The 22878-nt window shown below is 39.4% G+C and overlaps 1 protein-coding gene across 2 annotated transcripts in view; it reads right to left on the bottom strand.

Moving 5' to 3' along the window:
* Positions 1–22878, bottom strand: part of ttc17 (tetratricopeptide repeat domain 17) — a 117051-nt gene that overhangs the window by 3396 nt on the left and 90777 nt on the right. For both annotated transcript variants that reach the window (XM_041198127.1, XM_041198128.1), the window contains exons 18-23: positions 21933–22204; positions 16044–16221; positions 14835–14955; positions 9206–9365; positions 6914–6997; positions 5137–5256 (exon numbers count right to left, since the gene is read on the bottom strand). In XM_041198127.1, coding sequence (XP_041054061.1) covers positions 5137–5256; positions 6914–6997; positions 9206–9365; positions 14835–14955; positions 16044–16221; positions 21933–22204 — 935 coding nt within the window. The remainder of the gene's footprint in view (positions 1–5136; positions 5257–6913; positions 6998–9205; positions 9366–14834; positions 14956–16043; positions 16222–21932; positions 22205–22878) is intronic.

Here is a 22878-nt window from a genome sequence, read left to right as displayed (position 1 = left end):
CAGAGAGAAACAGGTTTCAGGTTGAGGACCTTTCATTTGAACATACTATGAATATTGAAATAATTGTACCAAAAATCAAAAGTTATGTGCTTCAATTGAGTTCCTTACAATGTTGTGTCCAATATTTTCAGGTTTCTATCTTTTTAATTTGGTTTTTCCTACTTCTTAAAAGTCTGAACATCTGATGAATACTGTGCAGTCAGTTTGGTGACTGACAATAAGGTTGCATAGCTTCCGAAGTTCAACAGCAGTGTGATAGAGCCTGAAAAAGGAATGATGCCTAGCATGATGGTTGGGGCAGCAATTTTGCTGTTCCAAATGATGGCGAAACAAAGTCTTAAATCAAGAATATCCAGCCCCTTGGAGCTAGGAGTTGCATACCTTAATTAAAATCGCAAGTGAACAATACAAGCTCCATACACACAAAAGCAACGAACCTCCCAGTGCACAAAATAGCAAGATCCTCAAAAAGTGCAAGTATATGAAGCACCCATCATTCTTTCCCCTTGTTCCCACCATCTCCACACCCCCCCCTCCAAACCCATTTTCTCGATTCCTTTGCCCTCCACTCTTCTCTGTCTTTGCAATCCTTTTTCTAGCTTTGTCTCCCCGTTAGGTCTCCCTCTCGCCTTCCTTATTATTATTAGTCACCTCTTCTCCGGTAACTCTGCTTCCCTGTCCTCTTTCTTTAGGTCATGAAAAACTTTTTAGAAAGAGAGTCCACTGTTTCAAGCACACAACCTCAGTTACAAAAGATGCATCTGTGATAAACATGGGTGCCAGCAATGATCAAGTTGGGACCATGAAAAAGCACAAGGAGAGCAAGGGAATTCTTCAGGTCTTTAAATTTGCTTAGCTTGAAAGACGATTAAACATTTCTCCCCCCCTTATTGGTTAAAATGCACCAGCAAAAAAGTCTTTTGCAGCCCTCCCTGCTTAGGAATGCTAAATAGTTTGAAGATGAAGTTGGCTTTGCACATATTGCAAAGGAGAAGCTTACAGGAGTACTTTTTTTTTAAGATTGGATCAAATAAGCCTGTGCACAGCTTTTGGCTCTGGGCTGCATCTTGTTTAGCTGTTAAACTATGCAGCGTCAAAATATAGCGAAGTGCTAACCCTTTGTTGAAAAAAAATGTAGCAAAAACAAATTCAACATTCACGTTATCCCCTCGTTTCTGTAACTCCAAAGTCACCTTATGTTCTGGCTTGGAAGACATTTTAAAATTTGGGAACGTTGCTTTGAAATTAGTACAAATTTAAAAATTCACTTGCAAAAATCAGGCCAGCTGAAAAATTGGGGAGGCTAAATGCAGGCTGGGTGGCTGCTTTGTGGAAAACATCTGTTCGGTCTGCATGACCCTGAGCTTGCCATTTTAATTCTCCATCTTGCTCCCACTGTGATCTTTCTATCCTTGATCAACACAAGCGCAATCTTTAGATTTGGGACTTTATAGCTTCCTGGACTAAACAGAGAGTCCAACAGTTTTTGATTGCAACCTTTGCCCCCAACTGGTTGTGTGTGTATTTTTTGCTGGCTCGGTTTTTGTCTCGTTTCTTTCTTAATCCCTTTACTTTGCATTTAGACGGCCATTCACACCGCTTCTGGACACATCTTTTGTTTCTTTATCCTATCTGTTACCACTCACTTTGGTCTTCTATCATTTAATCTCTCCTTCCCTACAACATAAAGACCTCCCCTTTTATTGTTCACCTTCCCCTACTCCCCTTGCCCCCCTTCACTTGCTCAAAATCTATAAAATTTCTAAGTTTCCTCAGTTTTGATGAAAGGTCACAAGACTGAAAACTTAACTCTGTTTTTCTCTCCACAGATGCTGCCTAACCTGCTGAGTATTTCCACCATTTGCTCTTTTAATTTTCAAGCATATGAGAAAAATTGGGAATCCAGGTTTCTTCAGTCTTTGGAGCAAGTTCAACCTTCAAAAGGTGAAATCAACCAGGAACGCTATCCTTTGAAGAAATGTGCCCCTGCATCTTTTTGGACAGCTGATTATTTCTCATATCTTTCTTGTTAGCTGCAGCCTTGTCCATTGACTGTAGGAGACAGTAAAAAATCTTGAGCGAATAAGTCAACAATACAAGATAAAGTAGCATTGAATAGTAGCAGGCCAAGCGAGGTCAGAGATTCAGGTTGCAAGGAAGCCTTGCATATAAACGGTTGTGCACTTATCTATTGAAACGCCTATCACTGTTCTTTTACATACATTATAAATAGAAAAGCATATTGGCATTTTTCCTTTTATTCCACATCCTGAAAACTTTGGTAAAAAGCATGATAGAATGAAATAATCATGCAATTAAAAATGATTTCAGCTATGACAGTCAGGCCCTGTGCTAAATGGGTTGAAATAATTTAACCATATGAAATCAAGAAAATATTGGGAGTGAGGGAGAGAAGAGAACATTGTAACTCACTGCAACAGGTACACTCAATACGTTCACCTCACATTTATTATTTTACCAAATTTTTTGTCACCCTTGAAGGGAATATGCCAAACAAGGTACCATCTCATTTTGTCTTGTAACATTTATAAAAAGCTAATCCAGACATTTAGAGATACTGTTGCACAACCATTTGTTGATCTGACAAACTGTAAATTACTGTTACATGAACCTTTGCTAACAATTATTGGGAATATGTTTCAAAGAACATTATTTTTATATTGCCTGCGATATCGGATGTTACTTGTCTGCACGAAGGTTCATTGAATGGTAGGTGGGAATTAAGCTGCACGCTGGAAAATAAATCTAACATTTTAAGTTCATACAAGACCACCTTCAACAATTTTACAAATAGAAACAAGCTTGCAAACCTTATAAATTCATGAACCTATTGAGTATCAAAGTCAACCTCGGGCTTCTTTTGAGAAGCAGATGTTTCAAATTGACTTTCAAAGGAACGTTGGATAAAACACTGTACAACAGATTCCTTCACAAACTAAAATTAGTAGGTACCCAGGATAAAATGTGAATGTAGATTAGCAGTGGCTAAATCTATGTGCTCTGATTACCAGCTATCAAAACTCTTCATAATTTTGAACACCTCTATTAAATTTCCCCTTGACCTTCTCGACTCTAAGGAAAATAACCACAGCTTCTCTAATCTCTCCATGCAACTGAAGTCCTGTATCCCTGGTGCCATTTTAGTATATCTCTTCTGCATCTTTTAAAGTGTGGCGCCCAGAAGCTAAGGCATAACCAGTGATTTAGACAGCGTAACTTCCTCACCTTATAATGTATTCCTCTGCTCGTAAAACAAAGGATCCTGTATATTTTTTGTTTGAAACATCTTTCCCATGTTATCCTGCCACATTCAATATGATCGCAGCTGATCCTCTATCTTAACGCCACACTCCTGCTCTCTCCTCATATCCCTTGACACCTTTAGTGTCAAGAAATCTATTCCCTTCCTAAATATATTCAGTGGCTTGGCCTCCATGGCCTTCTGTGGCAGAGAATTCCACAGATTCACCAACCTCTGGGTGAAGTAGTTTCTCAGGGGACTCCTGCACTGCCTGCCTAGTGCTTTTACTCTGTCTGGTGGTCACCTATTCCCTTTCTGCCTGTGCACTCTTTATCTGTGGTGTGATCACTTCATTGTATGTGCTATCCATGAAGATCGCAAACTTGCGGATACTCCACAGTGACTCCAGCCGCAGCTCAGGCTCCGAAATGCAGCATTTGAGTAGATGCAGCTAGAGACACTTCCTGCATGTGGTTGTCCTGGACGTTGGGAATGGCCCCGACTTCCCGCATCACACAGGAGGAGCATTCGACTTGGCTGAGCTGCCCTGCCATGACTTACCCTTAAATTACTCCAGGGCCAGTGCAAAATGAATACCAACTGGATGTTGGAATTAACTGAAGGAATAAAAAGGAAAATTTGAGACACCAAGTTATCTTTAGTTTACTTGTTGGACACTATATTTAAAAAGTGTGAGGTGGTAATAAACAAAGCAAATTGTGTAAGAACACACATGAATGATGAACATTAAAACACCAGCTCATCAATCAAGCCTGCGCCACACAGTCACTATCCTGCCCCCACCTCCAACCCATCCCACAACCATTTATGCTGTTATCCTGTCAAATCAGTTGCATTTAAATCCCATAGATCATCTACAGTGTTCTAGTAAAGCTGCAGTTGCAATGTGGAACACATTCTGCTTGGAACAACAGAAGGGGTCAGGATCAAGAGGCAGTGCAGAGAACAGAGAAGAGGATGACTAATAATATCAGAGGAACCACGAGGAATGAGTCGATGAGGATAGGGCTTTTACATTTCAAGAGATAACTCAGAAGACAATTTTTTTTCAGATACATAGCATGTAACAGAAATTTTAAAATATACCATTTTCATATTTGTCAGGGCAGCAGGTTGAGATGATACAGGTTCAACATTACGAAAGGCAGATTTGGGACCGATGATGGATATTTCTTTGCATATAAAATGAACAAAGATATTAAGCAACATGGGGCAAAGGCACATTTATGGAGTTAGGTTACGGATCAGCCACGATTGCTCTGAAAAACTGAACAGGCTCAAGGGCTAAATGGCCTCATTTTGTTCTTATGTTCCTATGATCAATAATTGCAATGAGGTGTGGTGCAGATCAGAAATATGATTATGCGACAGTCATACTGCATCTGATACAAATTCCAAGTACCATGAAACTACTTACTTAACCTGTTTTTCTTTTGGTTTCAGTGAATCCAAAGTCAAAATCCCTAGTTATGAATAAGGCTGACCTGAGAGAATGGACTACATTTGCAACGAAGCCTTATCCCGATAGCTAATCACATTAAGGGAACTCAGTTGTATGTGGTGCTCAAATAAGTGACATGATTTTTATTTGCCAAGTCAGCATAAAGTAGAACAAAAGAGAAGTCAAATGCACATCTCCAAACCTACCTGCCAAAGAAAGGTATAAATCATATATTTTTCTAGCATCAGTGTAAAAGAGGAGTGGCTCTGAAATCTTACATATACTGAACTGTTGAATACAGGTTCACCAAAAAAGAATAGGAGATGCATTATCTACTCGACTGTCCAAGGTTATGCTCATTTCAAACTAAATGATGCTTGACAATGTTTCACTGAATCATGGCAGTTCTCACCTTCATGTGGTGAGGTGCATAGTGCAATGCTTGACGTAGACAGTCAATAGCTTTCTTTCCTTGACCTCTAACCCTCCAATACAGTGCAGCCATACTTGAAATCACCCAGGATGTTTGATTCTATTGAAATACAAATCATAAAAGTGAGCTGACCAAACAATTTGAAAGGTTTTTGAATTCAGATAAGATAAATACTCAAAAGCCTTTGTTTTCATTCTATAGCTCAAAAATTCAATTTTAGACATTTGTTTCTATAAATAGCTCTCTGAACACTGGAGACATTTGTTTCTATAAATAGCTCTCTGAACACTGGAGACATTTGTTTCTATAAATAGCTCGCTGAACACTAATGGATTTACACTGGTCTGTTGTGCTGTATTCAGACAAAAACATTATGCTACTGGCCTGTAAAGAAATATGAAAATAAGTATTCGAAGTTATTAAAAAGTACTCTAATCAAGAGAATGAGTGACTGCTGTTCTGTAATGAGCCACAAGGAAGAATGCAAGAATGGCCAAGATGGCTCGCTTTAAGTTCCACATAGCCTACAACTGGTACAATGCTCTGATCTCCCAGCAAAGATCAGAAATTGCCATGAAAAAACTGTAGATTCTGTATTATTCTGTAACATAATTATGCATTTTGGCAGAAGGGATGAGGAGTGGCAAAACAGGTTTAATGGCACAATTCTAAAATGTGCGCAAGAATGAAGGGATGTGGAGATGAAGGTGAACCGATCTTTGAAGGTGGCAGGACGCACAAAGAGTGGTTAGCAAAGCATATGAGACCCTGGGCTTCATAAATAGAGGCATTGAGCACAAAAGCAGGGAAGTTATGCTGAACCTTTATAAAACTCTGGCTAGGCCAAAACAAGAGTATTATTTCCAGTTCTGGTCAACACAAAGAAAGATGTGAAGGTCCTTGAGGGGGGTAAAAAGAGATTCACCAGAATGCTTCTAAGGATTGAGGGGGTGGTTGGGGGGAGGGTTTGTTATAAGGCTATGTTGGAAAGGCTGGGATTGTTTTCCTTAGAGCAAAGGAAGTTGAGGGGAGATTTGATAGAGGTGTATTGGCTTAGATAAGGTAGAGAAGGAAAAAATGCTCCCATTAGCTGATTGTACAATGACTACAGAACACAGATTTTAGATTTTGATCAGATCAAGACATGCAAGGGGAATGTGAGGAAGAATTTATTTTACGTAGTGAGTGGTAATGACCTGGAGCTTGCTGCCCTGGAGGGTGGTGGATGTAGAAACAATGATTTCAAAAGGAAAGGACGGGCACTTGAAGGGAATAAACTTACAGTGCTAATCTCTACCAGGGTTAGAGCAGGAAAGAGGCACTGACTGGATTGGTCCATAGGGAGCTGACATGGGCTCGATGGACCAAATGACGTTCTTCTGTGCCATAGATGAACCTGTGACTCTACATACGCTGACATTGAATCATTCTACCGCCTTGTAGCCAAAGGTCTGTGTGTCCAATTAGAAGGTATTTGTTTGGCAATAGTGGTGGGGTACTTTGCAACCTAACAGTGAACTGTTGTAACAGGGTCAAGAGAATACTGGCCAACAAGAGCTGATTTAAAAAAAAATCTTTGTGATAAGCTGAAGGGACACAGTCTGCATTTCCTGTACTTTACCTTTTGGATAGTAAATTGGTTCCACAATTTACTAGGTACCCAATAGAATTTATTTGGGTAAATGGTAACCGAAACTTGGATGACATAATTTGACTTAGAACTGCAATTCAAATTAAATCACTTTGAGTAACTTACTTTTTCTAACACTTTGGCTATTCGTGTTCCAACCTGCTCAAAAGACTGGGGTGGATACTTCTCTTTGCCTAGATTTTGTAAAACCTATGAGAAAACAAAGAGAGGCATTAATACAGTTTAAATTAGTGTAAGGTGTCACTTAATACTCTTCACCTTTTTGGGGTTCTTTTTGCCTCTGTGTCCTTTGGTTTTCGATATTCTCGTCAGTATAAACAAGTTTTCTTCATTTATTCGATCAAAACCATTCATAGTTTTGAACACCTATTAATCACCCTTTAACCTTCTCTGCTCTAAGGAGAACATTGCCAGCTACTCTCTCTCCACATAACTTAAGTTTTGCAAATTGAGCACCTAATGCCTGATGGGGAGGTAACAAACAAAATGACAACATACAATTCAGAGCTTAAAGTTTAGATAAACTTTCCAAATTTCATGTCAAATAGCTAACAACATTTACTGCTACATAGTTACATGAAAGTGCCTGGTTTACGGTACTTGATCAGAAAACTTTTACATAGGATAGGATTACCTACGACATACAGCACAGAAACAGGCCTTTGGCACGACCAGTCCATGCCAGTGTTTCTGCTCCACTCGAATCTCCACCCATCTTTTCTCATCTAAATCCATCATTGTAACCATCAATTCCCTTCTGCCTCATATGCTTGACTAGTTTCCCCTTAAATGCATCTGTACTATTCGCTTCAACCACTCCCTGTGGTAGTGAGTTCCACATTCTTACCACTCTTTGGGTGAAGACCTTTCTTCATTCATATTTGTTAATCTCATATCATTGGCCTCTCTCTACCCCTTCCTAAAGTTTCCAAACTATGAACGTTTCCACACAATACATCTGCAACACGGATTAAACTTAAATTTATGTTCTGCACACCCACATTTATTGAGATAATCAGTCCAATTTAAAATATAAGAAGTGCACAAAGATCAGGAAAGTATAAAACACTGTAAAACTTCTTCTGAATGCAAACTTTGAACATGGCTGAACATAAAAGTACCCTTCACTGTTGGAACATTTAAGCATTAATGATGTATGGTAATGAAGATAAATGAGAGCTATACTAAAATGACACACATACATAAGGGAGCATGCAACAATTTGTCACAGGTCAAAAATCTGTACAATGGACAATTAAATAATATTCTGATAAAAATATTTTATACTTTGGCCAAACAGTTTTGTCTATGACTAACTACTCCCAGAGCTCTATTTGCTGTTGTGGTGAAACAGTAAAGGCAAAAACGCAGCCCACTACATACCACAGGTTGGACATCCAAATTCCGGCTGCCCGAAAACCATTCATTTTTGAAAACGTTTCATTTGGTATTCAGTTAACTGTCAGCTTCGCTTACACCACACCAATCTACTTCCTGCGTTCCAAGGCCGGCCTCATTGAAATCTACAGATATGTGCTGCCCTCTGCAGCTGAGGTGGTAGTATTATATTTGTTGATGTTCCCCTTAACAACGTGACGATGGGTGTCTGTGCTTGAATGCTTCCTTCTCTGGTGTTACGCATCCGATTCACTCTGGAGATGGCTCGTTCGAAAGGGCGGAGCCTCCCGCGTATCATATTGGTGCGCCAACCCTGAATGAGCAGGGCTTTGCAAAACCCGGCTCTGAACATGACCCCAGGTACCCTTCAGTCATCTGACCATAAATGCAGGATGGAAGGTCAGATTCACTTCACTGTCAATTGCACATGAAAGCACTCGGCGAGCTGAAAAACCGGAAACCAACTTTCAGCTTATAATTCCGCTGTTCTGCCACCGTTGGGCATTAATCGGTTTTGAGGGGCGATGACAACACTTGAAGCAACTTGACTGGACTTCAGGGAGCCGTTCAGGGGAAGTCTAATTCGATCGTGTAGAATGTGCAAAGCCCGCTGGAAATGATGTCGCATTTTGCTGGTAAAAACGGTATCTTGCCTCGGTGATCGACTTCTCATTGTATTTGGCCAAGGATCGGCTAACTGATTTTATTGTCCAAAATCTGGGAAAATCCGAAATCGGTTAAGGCCTTGGTCCCGGGGGTGTTGGAGTTTGGACTTCCAAACTGTACAGCATCCCCCTCAATCAGTCATATAATTGGAACTAACTTGATTGCTTTGTTGCATAGTATATGGTCATAAGATGGCTTGGGATTTTGTATATTAATCACTTTGGTTGATCAATGTAGCACTTTTTAAGCATTAAGTTTGACTTCACACATTTAATAAATAAGAAAACATCAAGTTTCATGACAGAGGTGATTTCTTACTGCAGTTCGACTTACCTCCTTCAATTGGCTTTCTCCAGTATAATGTATACTGAGTCGGCTTGCCACACCATGCAAATGGTCTAAGGTGTGCATACTGGCAGGAAGGTTGGCATTACAAACAGGTTCTACTGCTGGTTCTTGGAGAGAGGTGGCAAAGTCAATATGTTCTGTAATACTAGAATAAAAATGCAAAATATATGATAGACTTCTAAAAATGGAGAATCATTGGAATTTAGCTTCAAAGGTGACTGGGGTGACACGGAGACCCATTTCCTTAATAGTAAATGCGATGAGATTCTGAGAGACACCTTTGACATATTAATTTTATATCCTTACACTTTTTGAATAGGCTTTTTTTGCTTCTGTTTTAATGTTGTGATTTATTGCATTTATAACTTTATCAATGGGTCCTGTTTTGAATACAGCCAAGTCCATTTATTTTGTGTAAAGGTAAATGAATATATTTTACAGCACCAGAGATGGCTGTTTAGTCTACTCTGTCTGTCCTGACTCTGAGCTATCCACTTAGTCCCATTTCCTCTGACATTTCTATGTTACCTGCTTGATTTTTTTCTTTTACAATTAATTATCCTTTTCTCTTTAAAAAGATAATATGGATTCCACATTAACCATTCTTTCTGGTAGGACATTCCATAATAATGAAAAATCAACTAACTTTTCATAGAATTATAGAATAGCACAGCATAGAAGTAAGCCATTTGGCCCATCGAGTCTGTGCTGGCTGTTTTTCGCTCTTCCTCATATCCCTGTAATGTTTTCTCTTTCAAGTGTTCACCCGATTTACTTTGAAAGGTTATTAGTGAATCTGCATCCACCACCCTACAATCAGAGCATTCCAAATCCTCACCACTTGTTGCCTAAAATAGTTATTTTTCTCCCCCTCATTTCATCTCTGGTTCTTTTTCCAATCACCCTAAATCTGTAAAGCCTTTGGTTATTAACACTTCAGCCACTGGAAACAGTTTCTCTTTATTTATTCCATCTAAGCCCTTCACTATTTTAAACACCTCTATTAAGTCTCCTCTTGGCATTCTCGGCTATAAGGAGAACAATTCCAGCTTTGCCAATCTATACAGGTAACTGTAGTCCATCAACCAGGGAACCATTCTAGAATATCTGCTCTGTTCTTTCTCCAATGCCTTTAAATCCTTCCTAAAGTGCTCAGATTTCATGTTTCGAATAACTTCCTGGCTTTTGTAGTCTATGCCTCTATAAAGCCCAGGATGCCATAAGCTTTATTAACCACTTTGTTAACCTGCCCTGCCACCTTCAATGATTTGTATATGAACGCTCCTTCTCTTCTTGCACCAATTCACGTGTTCTGCCCCTCCTCATTCTTCCCACCAAATTGTTCACCTCACATTTTCTACACTGCACTTTATCTGCCCATCTATATTCTTGTGAAGTATAACACCATCACTATTTACCACACTTCCAAATTTGGGTCATGTGCAAATTTTGAAATTGTGCCCTATACTCCCAAGTCTAAATCATTCAGAAACACCAAAAAAGCAGTGAATCTTCTGCTAACTCTTGGGGAACTCCACTGTATACCTCTCTCCAGTCCAAAAAACAGCTATACAGAAACTCTGTTTTCTATCCCATATTCAATTTTGCATCCAAATTCCATCTCTTTTATCCCATGGGCTTCAATTTTGCTGACAAACTTGATTTGTGATGCCTTAACAAATACCCTTTGAAAGTCCATATACATAACAACTGCACTGCCTTTATCCATCTTTGCTGTCAGCTTATTGAAAAACTCAGTTTAAACAATTTTCCAAACATTTGCTTCCGTTCTTTTGGCCTTTAGTTACTAATTCACCAGCAGTGAAAACTGTTTTTCCCTAATTCCTTGATAAAACCCTTCATAATTCTGAACATCTCCATCAGGTTTCTTAACCTCCTCTACTCCAATGAAAAAGCCCTTGTATATCAGGATCTCTTTACACCTAAAGCCTCTTATCCCTGGTGTTATCTTAGTTGAAACTCTTTTGCATCCTCTCTAAGGCCTTAATTTCCTTCTGAAGAGGTTGCTCAAAATAGGACACACTATTCTAACTGCAACCTAACCAATAAAGGGGAACCAATATATGATCTGTGCATCCCAACTGATGTTTCAACACTTCCAACATAAAAGATATCTAGTTGTGCAATGTGTCATAGATTTAGATTTGCATGGGATTAGAGGGAAGTCGAGGAGGAACCTATTCATTCAGAGGGTGGTGCGGATGTGGAACTCGGTCTGAAAAGCCGGTGGAGGCAGAAACTCTGATTGCATGTAAAAAGTACTTGGATATGCACATATTGCCCTCTCAGGCAAAATCCAGCCAGAAATGAGGAAAATCGAATAACTTTATTTGAAGTGAAAAAAATGTGGCTAAATAGAAAAAACACTGAAGGTATAAGACAATGAATGAGCTGGATAACTTCCATATTACACCATTCCACATTCATAACTTTAGAAGATGGTCAGGTCAGCATAGAAAAGTACTGAGGGTGCAATACAAATGGCATTGCAAAAATCTCTGATAAAGCAGAAACAAAAGCTAATAGTAAACAAAAAAAACATTTCCAAATACAAATAACTTGATTAGGGTCTGAATGACAAAGTGGGTTAAGCAAATTTCATATCTGAGCCCAGAGTCTTCAATATCCCTTTACCCCCCAAAAAATCAATTTTTTTTCCATCACAGGAAAAACTGAGTAGTTTATTATTTTGGGTGCTTGTTATTTATATCTAAATTGTCCAATTCACATTCATTGATTCATACAGTAACTACATGTCTTAAAATAAGATGGGGTTAAAAATGAGAATGACAGTCTGGCAACTGTACAGACAAATATTCTCCTTAACAAGTGATGCCTATTTGTATATAGTCAAATAGGTTCAAAAATTCATGAATTTCACGAGTTTTATTTTTGTAACTTCATCATTTTGGAAACCAGATAATGTTGCAGTTTAAACATTTTAACCTTGAACAGCAATTAATAGCGTCTGAAATCCTATCCTTAAGATTATAGGTACTTTAAAATTTAGTTAATTTTAAACTCTCCTTTCAAGATGAAATTTGTGATCATGTCCATTGAAACTCAAGTCTTTTTTAAAGCATATAGCTCAGGCAGAAACGGATTTGTAATCTGGGTAGGCTTTATACAGAATCATAGAATTTTAACGGCACAGGAGGAGGCCACAAGTCCCTTCCTGTCTGCACCAGATCCACAAATGAGCATTACAACCTAGTGCCATTGCCCTGTCTTTTCCCCGCACTTTGCACATTATTTCCAATCAAATCATCATCTAATGCCCTCTTGAATGCCTTGATTGAACTTGCCTCCACCACACTTCCAGGCAGTGCATTCCAAACCCGAACCACTCGCTGTGTGATAAAGTTTTTTCTCACGTCACATTTGCTTCTTTTGCAAATCACTTGAAATTTGTGCCTTCTCGTTCTTGATCCTTTTATAAGTGGGAACTTATTCTGTCCAGCTCCCTCATGATCTTGAACATTATCAAACCTCCTCTTAGCCTTCTTCTGTCTAAAGAGAACAGTCCCAAGCTCTCTAATCTATCCTCATAGCTGAATTTTCTCATCCCTGGAACAATTCTTGTAAATCTCTTCTGCACTCTCTCCAATGTGTTCACATCCTTCCTTTACTGTGGTGCCCAGAACTGTGCACAATACTCCAGCTGAGTTCTAACAAATGTCTTATATAAATGCACCATAACCTCCTGGCTCTTGTACTCTATGCCCCTATTAATAAAGCCCAGAATGCTATATGCTTTATTAACTGCTCTCTCCACCTGTCCTGCCACCTTCAACGCACACATACACCCAGGTCTTTCTGCTCCTGTACTCCCTTCAAAATTTCAGCCCTTATCTTATACTGTCTGTCCATGTTCTTCCTACCAAAATGCATCACCTCACACTTCTCCACATTGAACTTCATCTGCCACCTATCTGCCCACTCCACCAATTTGTCTATATCTTTTTGAAGTTCTACACTGTCCTCCTCGCAGTTCACAATACTCCCAAGCTTCATATTATCCGCAAAGTTTGAAACTGTTCCCTGCACACCAAGATCTGGTAGTGAATTGAAGAGCGTGCATAACGAGGTAGTCTATGCACATCCAACATTAAAGTAAATTATTTTATTTCAGCATTTAACTAGTAAAATTCCAATGCAGAGGACCAAAACTGCTTGAGGTGTCACTCTGTTATGGGGATCTGTGGATGCAATTTACAGAATCATACTACCCTACAAAAAGTTACATAACTTTTCACACCAATGTGGCAGGTCCATGACTTAACATTGATATCGGCATATTTGTTAGAGGTGTGCAAAATCAGGAGGGGGCTGGACAGAGTAGATAGGGAGAAACTGTTCCCATTGTAAAAAGATCGAGAATGAGAGGGCACAGATTTAAAGTGATTTGCAAAAGAAGTGAATGCGATGAGAGGAAAAGCTTTTTCGCACAGCAAGTGGTTCGGGTTTGGAATGCACTGCCTGGAGGTGCAGTGGAGACTGGTTCAAGAGGGCATGAGATGATTATTTAAAGAGAAACCATGTGCAAGGTTACGGGGAAAAGGCAGGAGAATGGCACTAGGTCATAATGCTCATTTGGAGAGCTGGTAAAGACACGATGGGCCAAATGGCCTCCTTCTGCACCATAACCATTTTGTGATATGTCGGCCTTTGAAACTTCGAAAAATCCCTCCAAAAGCAGGGGCTGACTTACATGCCAAGTGTAAAAGTGAAGTGCTGGAGCGGGTGTGGTGGTTGCTATCTGTTGTTGTTTGCCGCACACAGTCTGCTCTGCGTGGGCGTGTCTTAAACTCCCATTCATCTTCGCAACACAGCCATATTACCTGCTCGATCCATTATGCCCAGTTATAAGGTACCAGTATGTAAAACATTCATTTGTGAGGTGAAAAATTGAGACTGACTGCTAATATGAATTCAGCATGTCATGGGTAAAAAGGGGGTTTGACGTGTATGTTGGGTTTCTGCAAAAACATGATTTTTGGGACCGATAAAATGGGGTTGTCTTATATGCCAGATCGATTTATACAGAATCACAGGATTATTACAGTACAGAAGGAGGCCATTCAGTCAACCATGTCTGTGTTGGCTCGCTGAATGAGCAATTCACCTAGTGCGGGTGCCACCAGCTTTTCCCCATTACCCTGCACATTCTTCCTTTTCAGAGAGTAACACAATTCCCTCTTGAATGCCTCAATTTAATTGCCTCCACCACACTCGCAGGCAGCGCATTCTAGGTGTTGATCACTCGCTGCGTGAAAAAGTTTTTCCTCACGTCTCCATTGCTTCTTTTGCCAATTATCTTAAATCTGTGCACTCTTGTTCTCGATCCTCCCGCCAATGGGAACAGTTGCTCCCTACCTACTCTGTCCAGATCCTTCATGATTTTGAATACATCTATCAAATCTCCTCAGCAGAAAATAGTTCCAACTTCTCCAATCTATTCGCGTAACTGAAGTTCCTCTTGCTTGGAACTATTCTCGTGAATGTGCCGCAATCTATGGTATTTAAGGGTACATAATGCAACATTATAGGTCTGGGTTATCTGTGTCTGAGAAAAGAAAGGAATATAGCTTACTCTATATTTTTGGCTGAAACTGCTAGCCATGTGCTTGCAACGGTTGTAAGCTCCACTCTTCGGATCTTCAGACATTCATCAGGGCTGGGCCATCCAAGACTGATATAATCTCTCTTCTTTCCTGAAGGATATAGAAATTAAGCCAACTAAACCACAGCAGGACATCTTATAAATTTTCTGGCTCCTTGTAATGTACCATTCTTAAATTTTAGTATACCTGCACAATTCAAGGTACTAGCATGTGCTTACAATTTTCTAATAAACAAACAAGAGATAGGACGATGAAATACTACTTTTCAAATTTTATGGCTAATCTGTTTCCGACAACTGAATTGAGTTTCAGCATTGCTTCATTGAGCTGCTAGATGGAGCACTCTGCAATAGTGTAGCTTTTAATCTCAGGGACCGAACTTCTAGGATATAAGCTCCTCTCATGACTAGCTCCAACGTTCCATGGGCACAGACTTGCAAGCAATTTTGCAAAGATAAGGTCCCCAAACTATGCGTTAGCAAAAACGTGAAAGTTTATATCAAAGGCAACGGTGATACTATTATTTTCACTAATTCTCTGTGAAACATAAAATTAGGTTGGAGAAAACAATAACTGAAACCCGCCACATTAACGTTCCCAACAGCAAATGTAGAAGCAGCAGTATGGATTTCAGAGAGTTTTGATCACGCAATTTAACAGATATACAAAGCTTCATGAGTACGACTGAAATGCACATCCATCACAAAAAATAAACTGGCTTTCAAATGTTATGGCAATATACTAATCTTTTCATTTAGGTGATGAGGAGAAAATCTTTCCCTCAAAGGTTATGAATTTTTAGAATTTTCCACCCCAGAAGGTTCTAGATGCTCCTTCATTGAATCCATTTAAGGCTGAGAGAGACAGATTTTTGGTCTCTCAGGGGATCAAGGGGTATGGGAAGCAGGCAAGAAAATGGGGTTGTAGCCAAAGATCAGCGCCAATCGCATTGAATGGCGAGCAGGATCGACAGGCCACGTGGTCTAATCCTGCTCTTATCTCTTATGTTTTCACAATCCTACAATCAGTGGCCACTATTTTACTCTGCAGAAAAATTTTCAACTCTCCATTCTGATTACACCCACGTGAATAACACTGATCTAAAGGGAAAAAAAGGCTGAAGCAGGCACAAAACAAATGATGAACCAATTCCACACATACATTTTGTAACCATTTACCTTGTGGTCCTGGAGAGGGTACTTTAGGCCCAGTTATTTCAAACGCAGAGCGATAATGATCATCATCTTCCTCATTTATTAGATAATTGTCACTTTTCTCACCGCTTCGACCATCGTAGTCCTGGTTCTCTGCACTGTCTGTTTTTGACTTTTTTATACGTTTAACTTGAACAGTGATCTTTTGCAATAAAAGATGAAGAGTTGGAAGATTTAAAAACATAAGCAACAAGCATATTTATCTTAATTGCAAAGCAATCTTTGCCAGAGCAGCAAAAGCAGTCTTTGTCAGAGTTAATATGCATCTTGCCTATGACTGCACTTTCTGTCCACATGTGTTACTTGCTGTGAAAAATGCACGTAAACCGTTCTCAGCCATGGCTTTTTTTGCCTTTCAACTGTAACCTCAAGTTCAAAATAAAGTTTTAAACAAAAATCAAAAATTCAAATATTACATATTCCACAATGACATGACTAAATTTATGCAATTAAATGCCTTTCAATAGCTTCATTAAAGTTTTTACTTCAAGGTGTTAGCCTACCTCAATAGCCTGGGCTCTGACGGGAATTTATACCTCAACAACTGAATAGAATTCGAACCACATACGGTAACAGAGTTCACAATTTTCCAGCTTTCAGTTAATCAACTAATGCATAATGACATGCACATAAGAAATAGGAGCAGAAGTAGACCATTCAGTTTGCCAAGCGATGCGATCATAGCTGATGCTCGGCTTCAACTACACTCACTTGCCCCTCCCCATGTCCCTCAATTCCAAGGCACCAAAAGTCTATCTCAGCTTTAAACATCTTCAATAATGGAGCACTCAAAACCCACTGGGGTAGAGGGTTCCAAAGATTCACAACCCTTTACAACCTCTCGGTGTCTACCGTCAAATCCCTTCAGAGTCTTGCATGTTCCAACAGGCCATAAGACCATAAGATTCTAAGATGTAGGAGAAGTAGGCCATTCGGCCCATTGAGTCTGCTCAGCCATTCAATGAGATCATGACTGATCTGATAATCCTCAACTTAACTTTCCTGCCTTTTCCCCATAACCCTTGATTGACTTACTGATTAAAAATCTGTCTATCTCAGCCTTGAATATACTTAACAACCCAGCATCTACAGGCTGGTAAAGAATTCCACAGATTCACTACCCTCAGAGAAGAAATTCCTCATCTCTGTCTTAAATGAATTTAAATGAACCCCTTACTCTGAGATTATGCCCACTGGTCCTAGAGTCTCCCACAAGGGGAAACAACCTCTCAGCATCTACCCTGTCAAGTCCCCTAAGAATTTATATGTTTCAATAAGGTCACCTTTCATTCTTCTAAACTCCAACGTGTACGGGCCTAACCTACTGAACCTCTCCTCATAAGAAAATCCCTCCATACCCAATATCAACCCAGCGAACCTTCTCTGGACTGCCTCCAATGCCAGTATATCTTTCCTTAGATAAGGGGATCAAAACTGTTCTCCGTATTCTAGGTGTGGTCTAACTAATGCCTTGTATAGTTTTAGCAAGACTTCCCTATTTTTATACGCCATTCTCCTTGAAATAAAGGCCAACTTTCCATTTACCTTCCCCATTACCTGAACTTGTATGCACAAGGACCCCCAAACCCCTCTGTGCTGCAATTTTCTTCAGTCTTTCCCATTTAAATAATATTCAGCTCCTCTATTCTTCCTGCCAAGATGGATAACCTCACGTTTTCTCACAGTATATTCCATCTGCCAAGTTTTTGCCCACTCACTTAACTTGTCTATATCCCTCTGTACTCTGTGTCACCCTCACCACTTGCCTTCCCACCTATTTTTGTGTCATCCACAAACTTGGCGATAGATATTTACTTTTCTCATCTAAGTCATAAATATATATTGTAAATAATTGTGGCCCCAGCACTGATGCCTATGGCACTCCACTAGTTACAGGTTGCCATCCTGAAAATGACCTCTTATCCCAACTCTCTGTCTTCTATTAGTTAGTCAATCCTCTATCCATGCTAATAAACTACTCCCAACTTCATGGGCTCTTATCTTAAGTAGCTTTATGTCCAGTACCTTATTGAACATCTTTTGGAAATCCAAATATATTACATCTACTGGTTCCCCTTTATCTATCCTGCTTGTTACCTCCTCAAAGAATTCTAATACATTTGTCAGGCATGATTTCCCCATCATGATGCCTGCTGATTCTGCTTGATTATATTATGCACTTCTAAATGCTCTGCTATTACATCTTTTATAATAGGCTCTAACATTTTCCCAATGACGGATGTTAAGCTAACTGGGCTAAAGTTACCTGTTTTTTGTCTCCCTCCCTTTTTGAATAAAGATGTTACATTGGCAGTTTTCCAATCCTCTGGACTTTTTCAGAATCGAAGGGTTCTTGGAAGAGTACTACCAGTGCATCCATTATCTCTGTGGCTACTTCCTTTAATATCCTAGGATGCAACCCATCAAGTCCAGGGAACTTATTGATCTATAGCCTCATTAGCTTCCCTAGTACTTTTCCTCTAGTGATAGTTATTGCATTTATTCCTCCCCACCCCCACACATACTTTGCCCCTTGATTATTTAGTATTTATGGAATGCTACTAGTGTCTTCTACCGTGAAGACTGATGTAAAGTATTTATTCAACTCCTCTGCCATTTCCTGGTTCCCCATTATTATTTCCTCAGCCCCATTCTCTAAAAGGCCTATGTTCACTTGAGCATCTCTCTTCCTTTTTATATATTTAAATAAGCTCTTACTTTCCGCTTTTATATTACTTGCTCGTTTACCCTCAAAGCTTATTTTCTCCTTCATTATTATTTTTGGTTATCTTTTGTTGGGTTTTAACTTTCCCAGTCCTCTGGCTTACCACTAATCTTTGCTGCATTGTATGTTTTTTTCTTTCAACTTGATACTATCCTTAACTTCCTTGGTTAACCATGGTTGGTTTATCCCCTTCCTAGAATCCTTTGTCCTCACTGGGATATATCTTTGTTGTGAGCTATTTTCTTAAACGCCTGCTATTACACAAACTACTTTCCCAGTCCACTCCAGCCAACTCTGCCCATATTCCTTTGTAATTACCCCTATTTAAGTTTAGCACAGTTATTTCCAACCCAAGTTTCTCACTCTCAAACTGAATGTTAAATTTTACCACGTCGTGGTCACTGTTTCCTAAGAGATCATTTATTAAACCTGCCTCTTTACACATTACCAGATCCAAAATAGTCTGATCTCTGGCTGGATCCATAACACATTGTTCTAGGAAACTGTCCCGAGTATACTCTATGAATTCTTGTTGTGGCTACCTCTGCCAATTTAATTTTCCCAATCGACATGAAGATTAAAGTCACCCATGATTAATGTACTGCCTTTTTTTTTACATGCCCTCATTATCTCCTGATTTATTCTCTGTCCTACAGTATAGCTACTGTTAGGGGGCCTATAGAATACTCCCATCAGTGTCTTCCTCCCCTTGTTATTTCTTACCTCCACCCATATGGATTCTACATCTTCTGATCCAAGATAATTTCTTGCTTTCACCCTATTCCATCTTGTACTAACAAAGCTATCCCACCACCTTTTCCTTCCTGCCTGCCCTTTCGAGAAGTCAAATCCCCTGAATATTTAGTTCCCAGCTTTGATCTCCCTGTTAACTACATCTCTGTAATGGCTATAAGATCATACTCATTAACTTCTATTTGTGTTGTTAATTCATTCACTTTGTTCTGAATACCCAGTGCATTTAAGTAAAGAGCCATTAATTTTGCCTTTTTACCATTTTTTCCCCCTTTGACCCTATTTGTTGCTTTTTTTTTTACTGTTTGTACAGCCTGTCCCTTCCTGTCACATGCTGGCTATCATTACCTAAATAGCTGCCCTGCAATGCTGCCATATCCTTTTACTTTGTAAGCCTACGTATCCCCCTCTCCAGAACCCTCCTCCCATCTATTTATTCAGCCTCTCAGTAATTTATATTAAAAACCAGGGGGGGGGGTCTCAGTGGCTCTGCGATTGCATCCCATGGAGTGTTCTAGGTTTGATTCTCCGCCATTTGATCTCATCAGCACAAAAGGTCTCAGTGTCCCAATCTGAGGAAGGTTTTGGGGAGGGACAAAAAAACTAGCTACTGCCGGAATCTTGTCCTAAGCTTAACTCAATACTGATGTTTCAAGTTTAGTTAGTCATCTCCAAAGTTTGAAGAAGGAATCAGCTGATTTTGAACAAACATGGACAACGGGATTTATTCACTTATACGTATGACAGTCAGCTGTTTTCAAATCTAATTGACAATTCTTCAAATTCAGAAATTCTTGGTAAATGTTTCAAGGATATTTAAAGAGCTGTAAGCTTTAAAATTGGAGGTATCTGTTTGAAACTTCCAATAGATATAATTCATTTCTGCTGTGATCAGAAATACAAGAAATTATTCATCTATGTATAATGTGAGAAAACGTGAAATTGTCCATTTTGGCAGGAAAAATAAAAAAACATATTATCTAAATGGCAAGAGATTGCAGAGCTCTGAGATACACAGGGATATGGGTGTCCTATTGCATGAATCGCGAAAGATTAGCATGCCAGATACAGGCAAGTAATTAGGAAAGGTAATAGAATGTTATCCTTAATTATTAAGGAATTGAATACAAAAGTAGGGAGAGCTCAGCAGGTCTGACAGCATCTGTAGAGTTTCAAGTCCGAATGACTCTTCATCAGAAGTCTGATGAAAGTTCTGATGAAGTGTCATTCGCACTTGAAACGTTAACTGTATTCTTCTCTGCAGATGCTGTCAGACCTGCTGAGTTTTTCCAGGTATTTTTGTTTTTGTTCTAGATTTCCAGCATCTGCAGTATTTGGCTTTTACAAAAGTAGGGAGGTTATGTTTCAGTTATATAGGGCATTGATGAGACCTAATCTGGATACTGTATACAGTATTGGTTTCCTTATTTAAGGAAGGATGTAAATGCATTGGAAGCAGCTCAAAGAAGGTTTATTAGAATAATACCAGGTATGGCCAGGTTGTCTTCTGAGGAAAAGTTAGACAGGCTAGGCTTGTACCCGCTGGAGTTGGGAAGAGTAAGAGGTGACTTAATTGAAACGTATAAAATCCTGAGGGGTCTTGATTGGTGGATGTGGAGAGGATGTTTCCTCTTGTGGGAGAATCTAGAACCAGGGGTCACTGTTTAAAAATAAGGGGTCACCCATTTAAGACAGATGAGAGAATCTTTTTCTCCAAGGATCGTGAGTCTTTGGAACTCTTTCCCTCAGAAGATAGTGGAAGCAGATTCTTTGAATATTTTTTGAAGTACAGGCAGAAAGATTCTGTATAAGCAAGGGAGTGGAAGGTTATTGGCAGTGGGTGGGAGGTTACAATCAGATCAGCCATGATCTTATTGAATGGCAGAGCAGGCTCGAGGGGCCAAGTGGCCTACTCTTGCTACTAATTTGTTTGTTTGTGTGTATGCATGTATTTGAAAATAGCTCAATTTAAACAGCAACCCTTTGTTTACTTCAAGAATCTGGATAGTATGAATTTCAAAAAGAAAGACTTTCATTTATCTAGCGCTTTCCATGACTTCAGGGTGCCCCAAAGTGCTTTGCAGTCAATGAAGTACTTTTAAAGTGTAGTCACAAAAACAGGAAGTGAAGTAGGATTCTGGACAGAGGTACAAAACTCCTGCAAAAACTACAGTGACCAATGGACTGTATTAATCTATAAATATATATCAATAATCAATGGATCAGTCTATAGATAACAAAATATCTCATGGATATGGAAAATATGACCAAGTGACATCAACAGGCCTTCTCTGTCTATCCTACTAAACACATTAGCTGCACAAACAGCATAACGACAGAAAGAAAAGTCCCTTCATTATTGAACCAACACTTACCCATTCAGCATCATCATCATCATCACCCTCGCAATCTCCAAAACAAGATCCAGGCACTCCGTCCTGGATACCTTTCTTCAAAACCCGAATACCCTGTAGATCCACTCGATGTCCTTTAACCTCAAATGCACCTTCGAATGCTCCCAGAAGGTCTTTTTCTGAGGGCCAAGTATTTTCAAAAACTTCTGCTGTGGCAGATGGATTTTCATCAGGCTCCAAATTTTTGGGAATTTCCCTTTCATCAGTGCTGTTACTTTCTGCCACAATTACAGCTATAAGCAAACAGTGAGCATAGATTAGCAATAGAAAAGGAGCACAGAAAGGAGAGATAATGGTTGCTGCAGGATGCAAAAAAAAAGCAGCTGCATACCTTGAAAAGCTCATGAACTACATGATCTTGTATTGCCTGGAACTGAGACAACAGAACATATTTACTATTATATTGTAGATATTAAGCTGACTTAGATATCAGAGTGTTAGCAGTCTCTGTTCTGGTAAATACACGAAAATGTGTTAATGCCTTGTCCAGCCACAGATGGATTATCATAGTATTGTCTATCCAGGTGTGCATGAATTTGGTTTGTATTAGCAGTGATATTGCTGCAACATAAGACTAACTATGCTCGATTTCAAATGACTGCCCTGTTATGTGGACGATTTCCATAATCCATTTTACTGATATGTTCACTTGTATTAAGGATGTGTTCTTCAATTTGGAGGAATGCAGCTATTACAACTTTCAGCGGTGGGAAAGGCAGGAAACTTGTAGGATCTTTTATGATATTGTTTTCTTAAGCTCATCGGAAATACCTCACTTCCAAGCTGTGCAAAACTGTATCCCAGAAACAGAAGGCTTAAGTGGGATTCAAGGGAGATTTCTGAGATTAACTATTTCCAGAGGTTATGCTACACCACACAGACTGCAAATGTTCACAATGGCGGCTCA

The sequence above is a fragment of the Carcharodon carcharias genome, chromosome 10, assembly GCF_017639515.1.
Source record: "Carcharodon carcharias isolate sCarCar2 chromosome 10, sCarCar2.pri, whole genome shotgun sequence".
NCBI classification, from domain to species: Eukaryota; Metazoa; Chordata; class Chondrichthyes; order Lamniformes; family Lamnidae; genus Carcharodon; species Carcharodon carcharias.
This window is presented reverse-complemented; position numbering and strand designations above follow the sequence as displayed.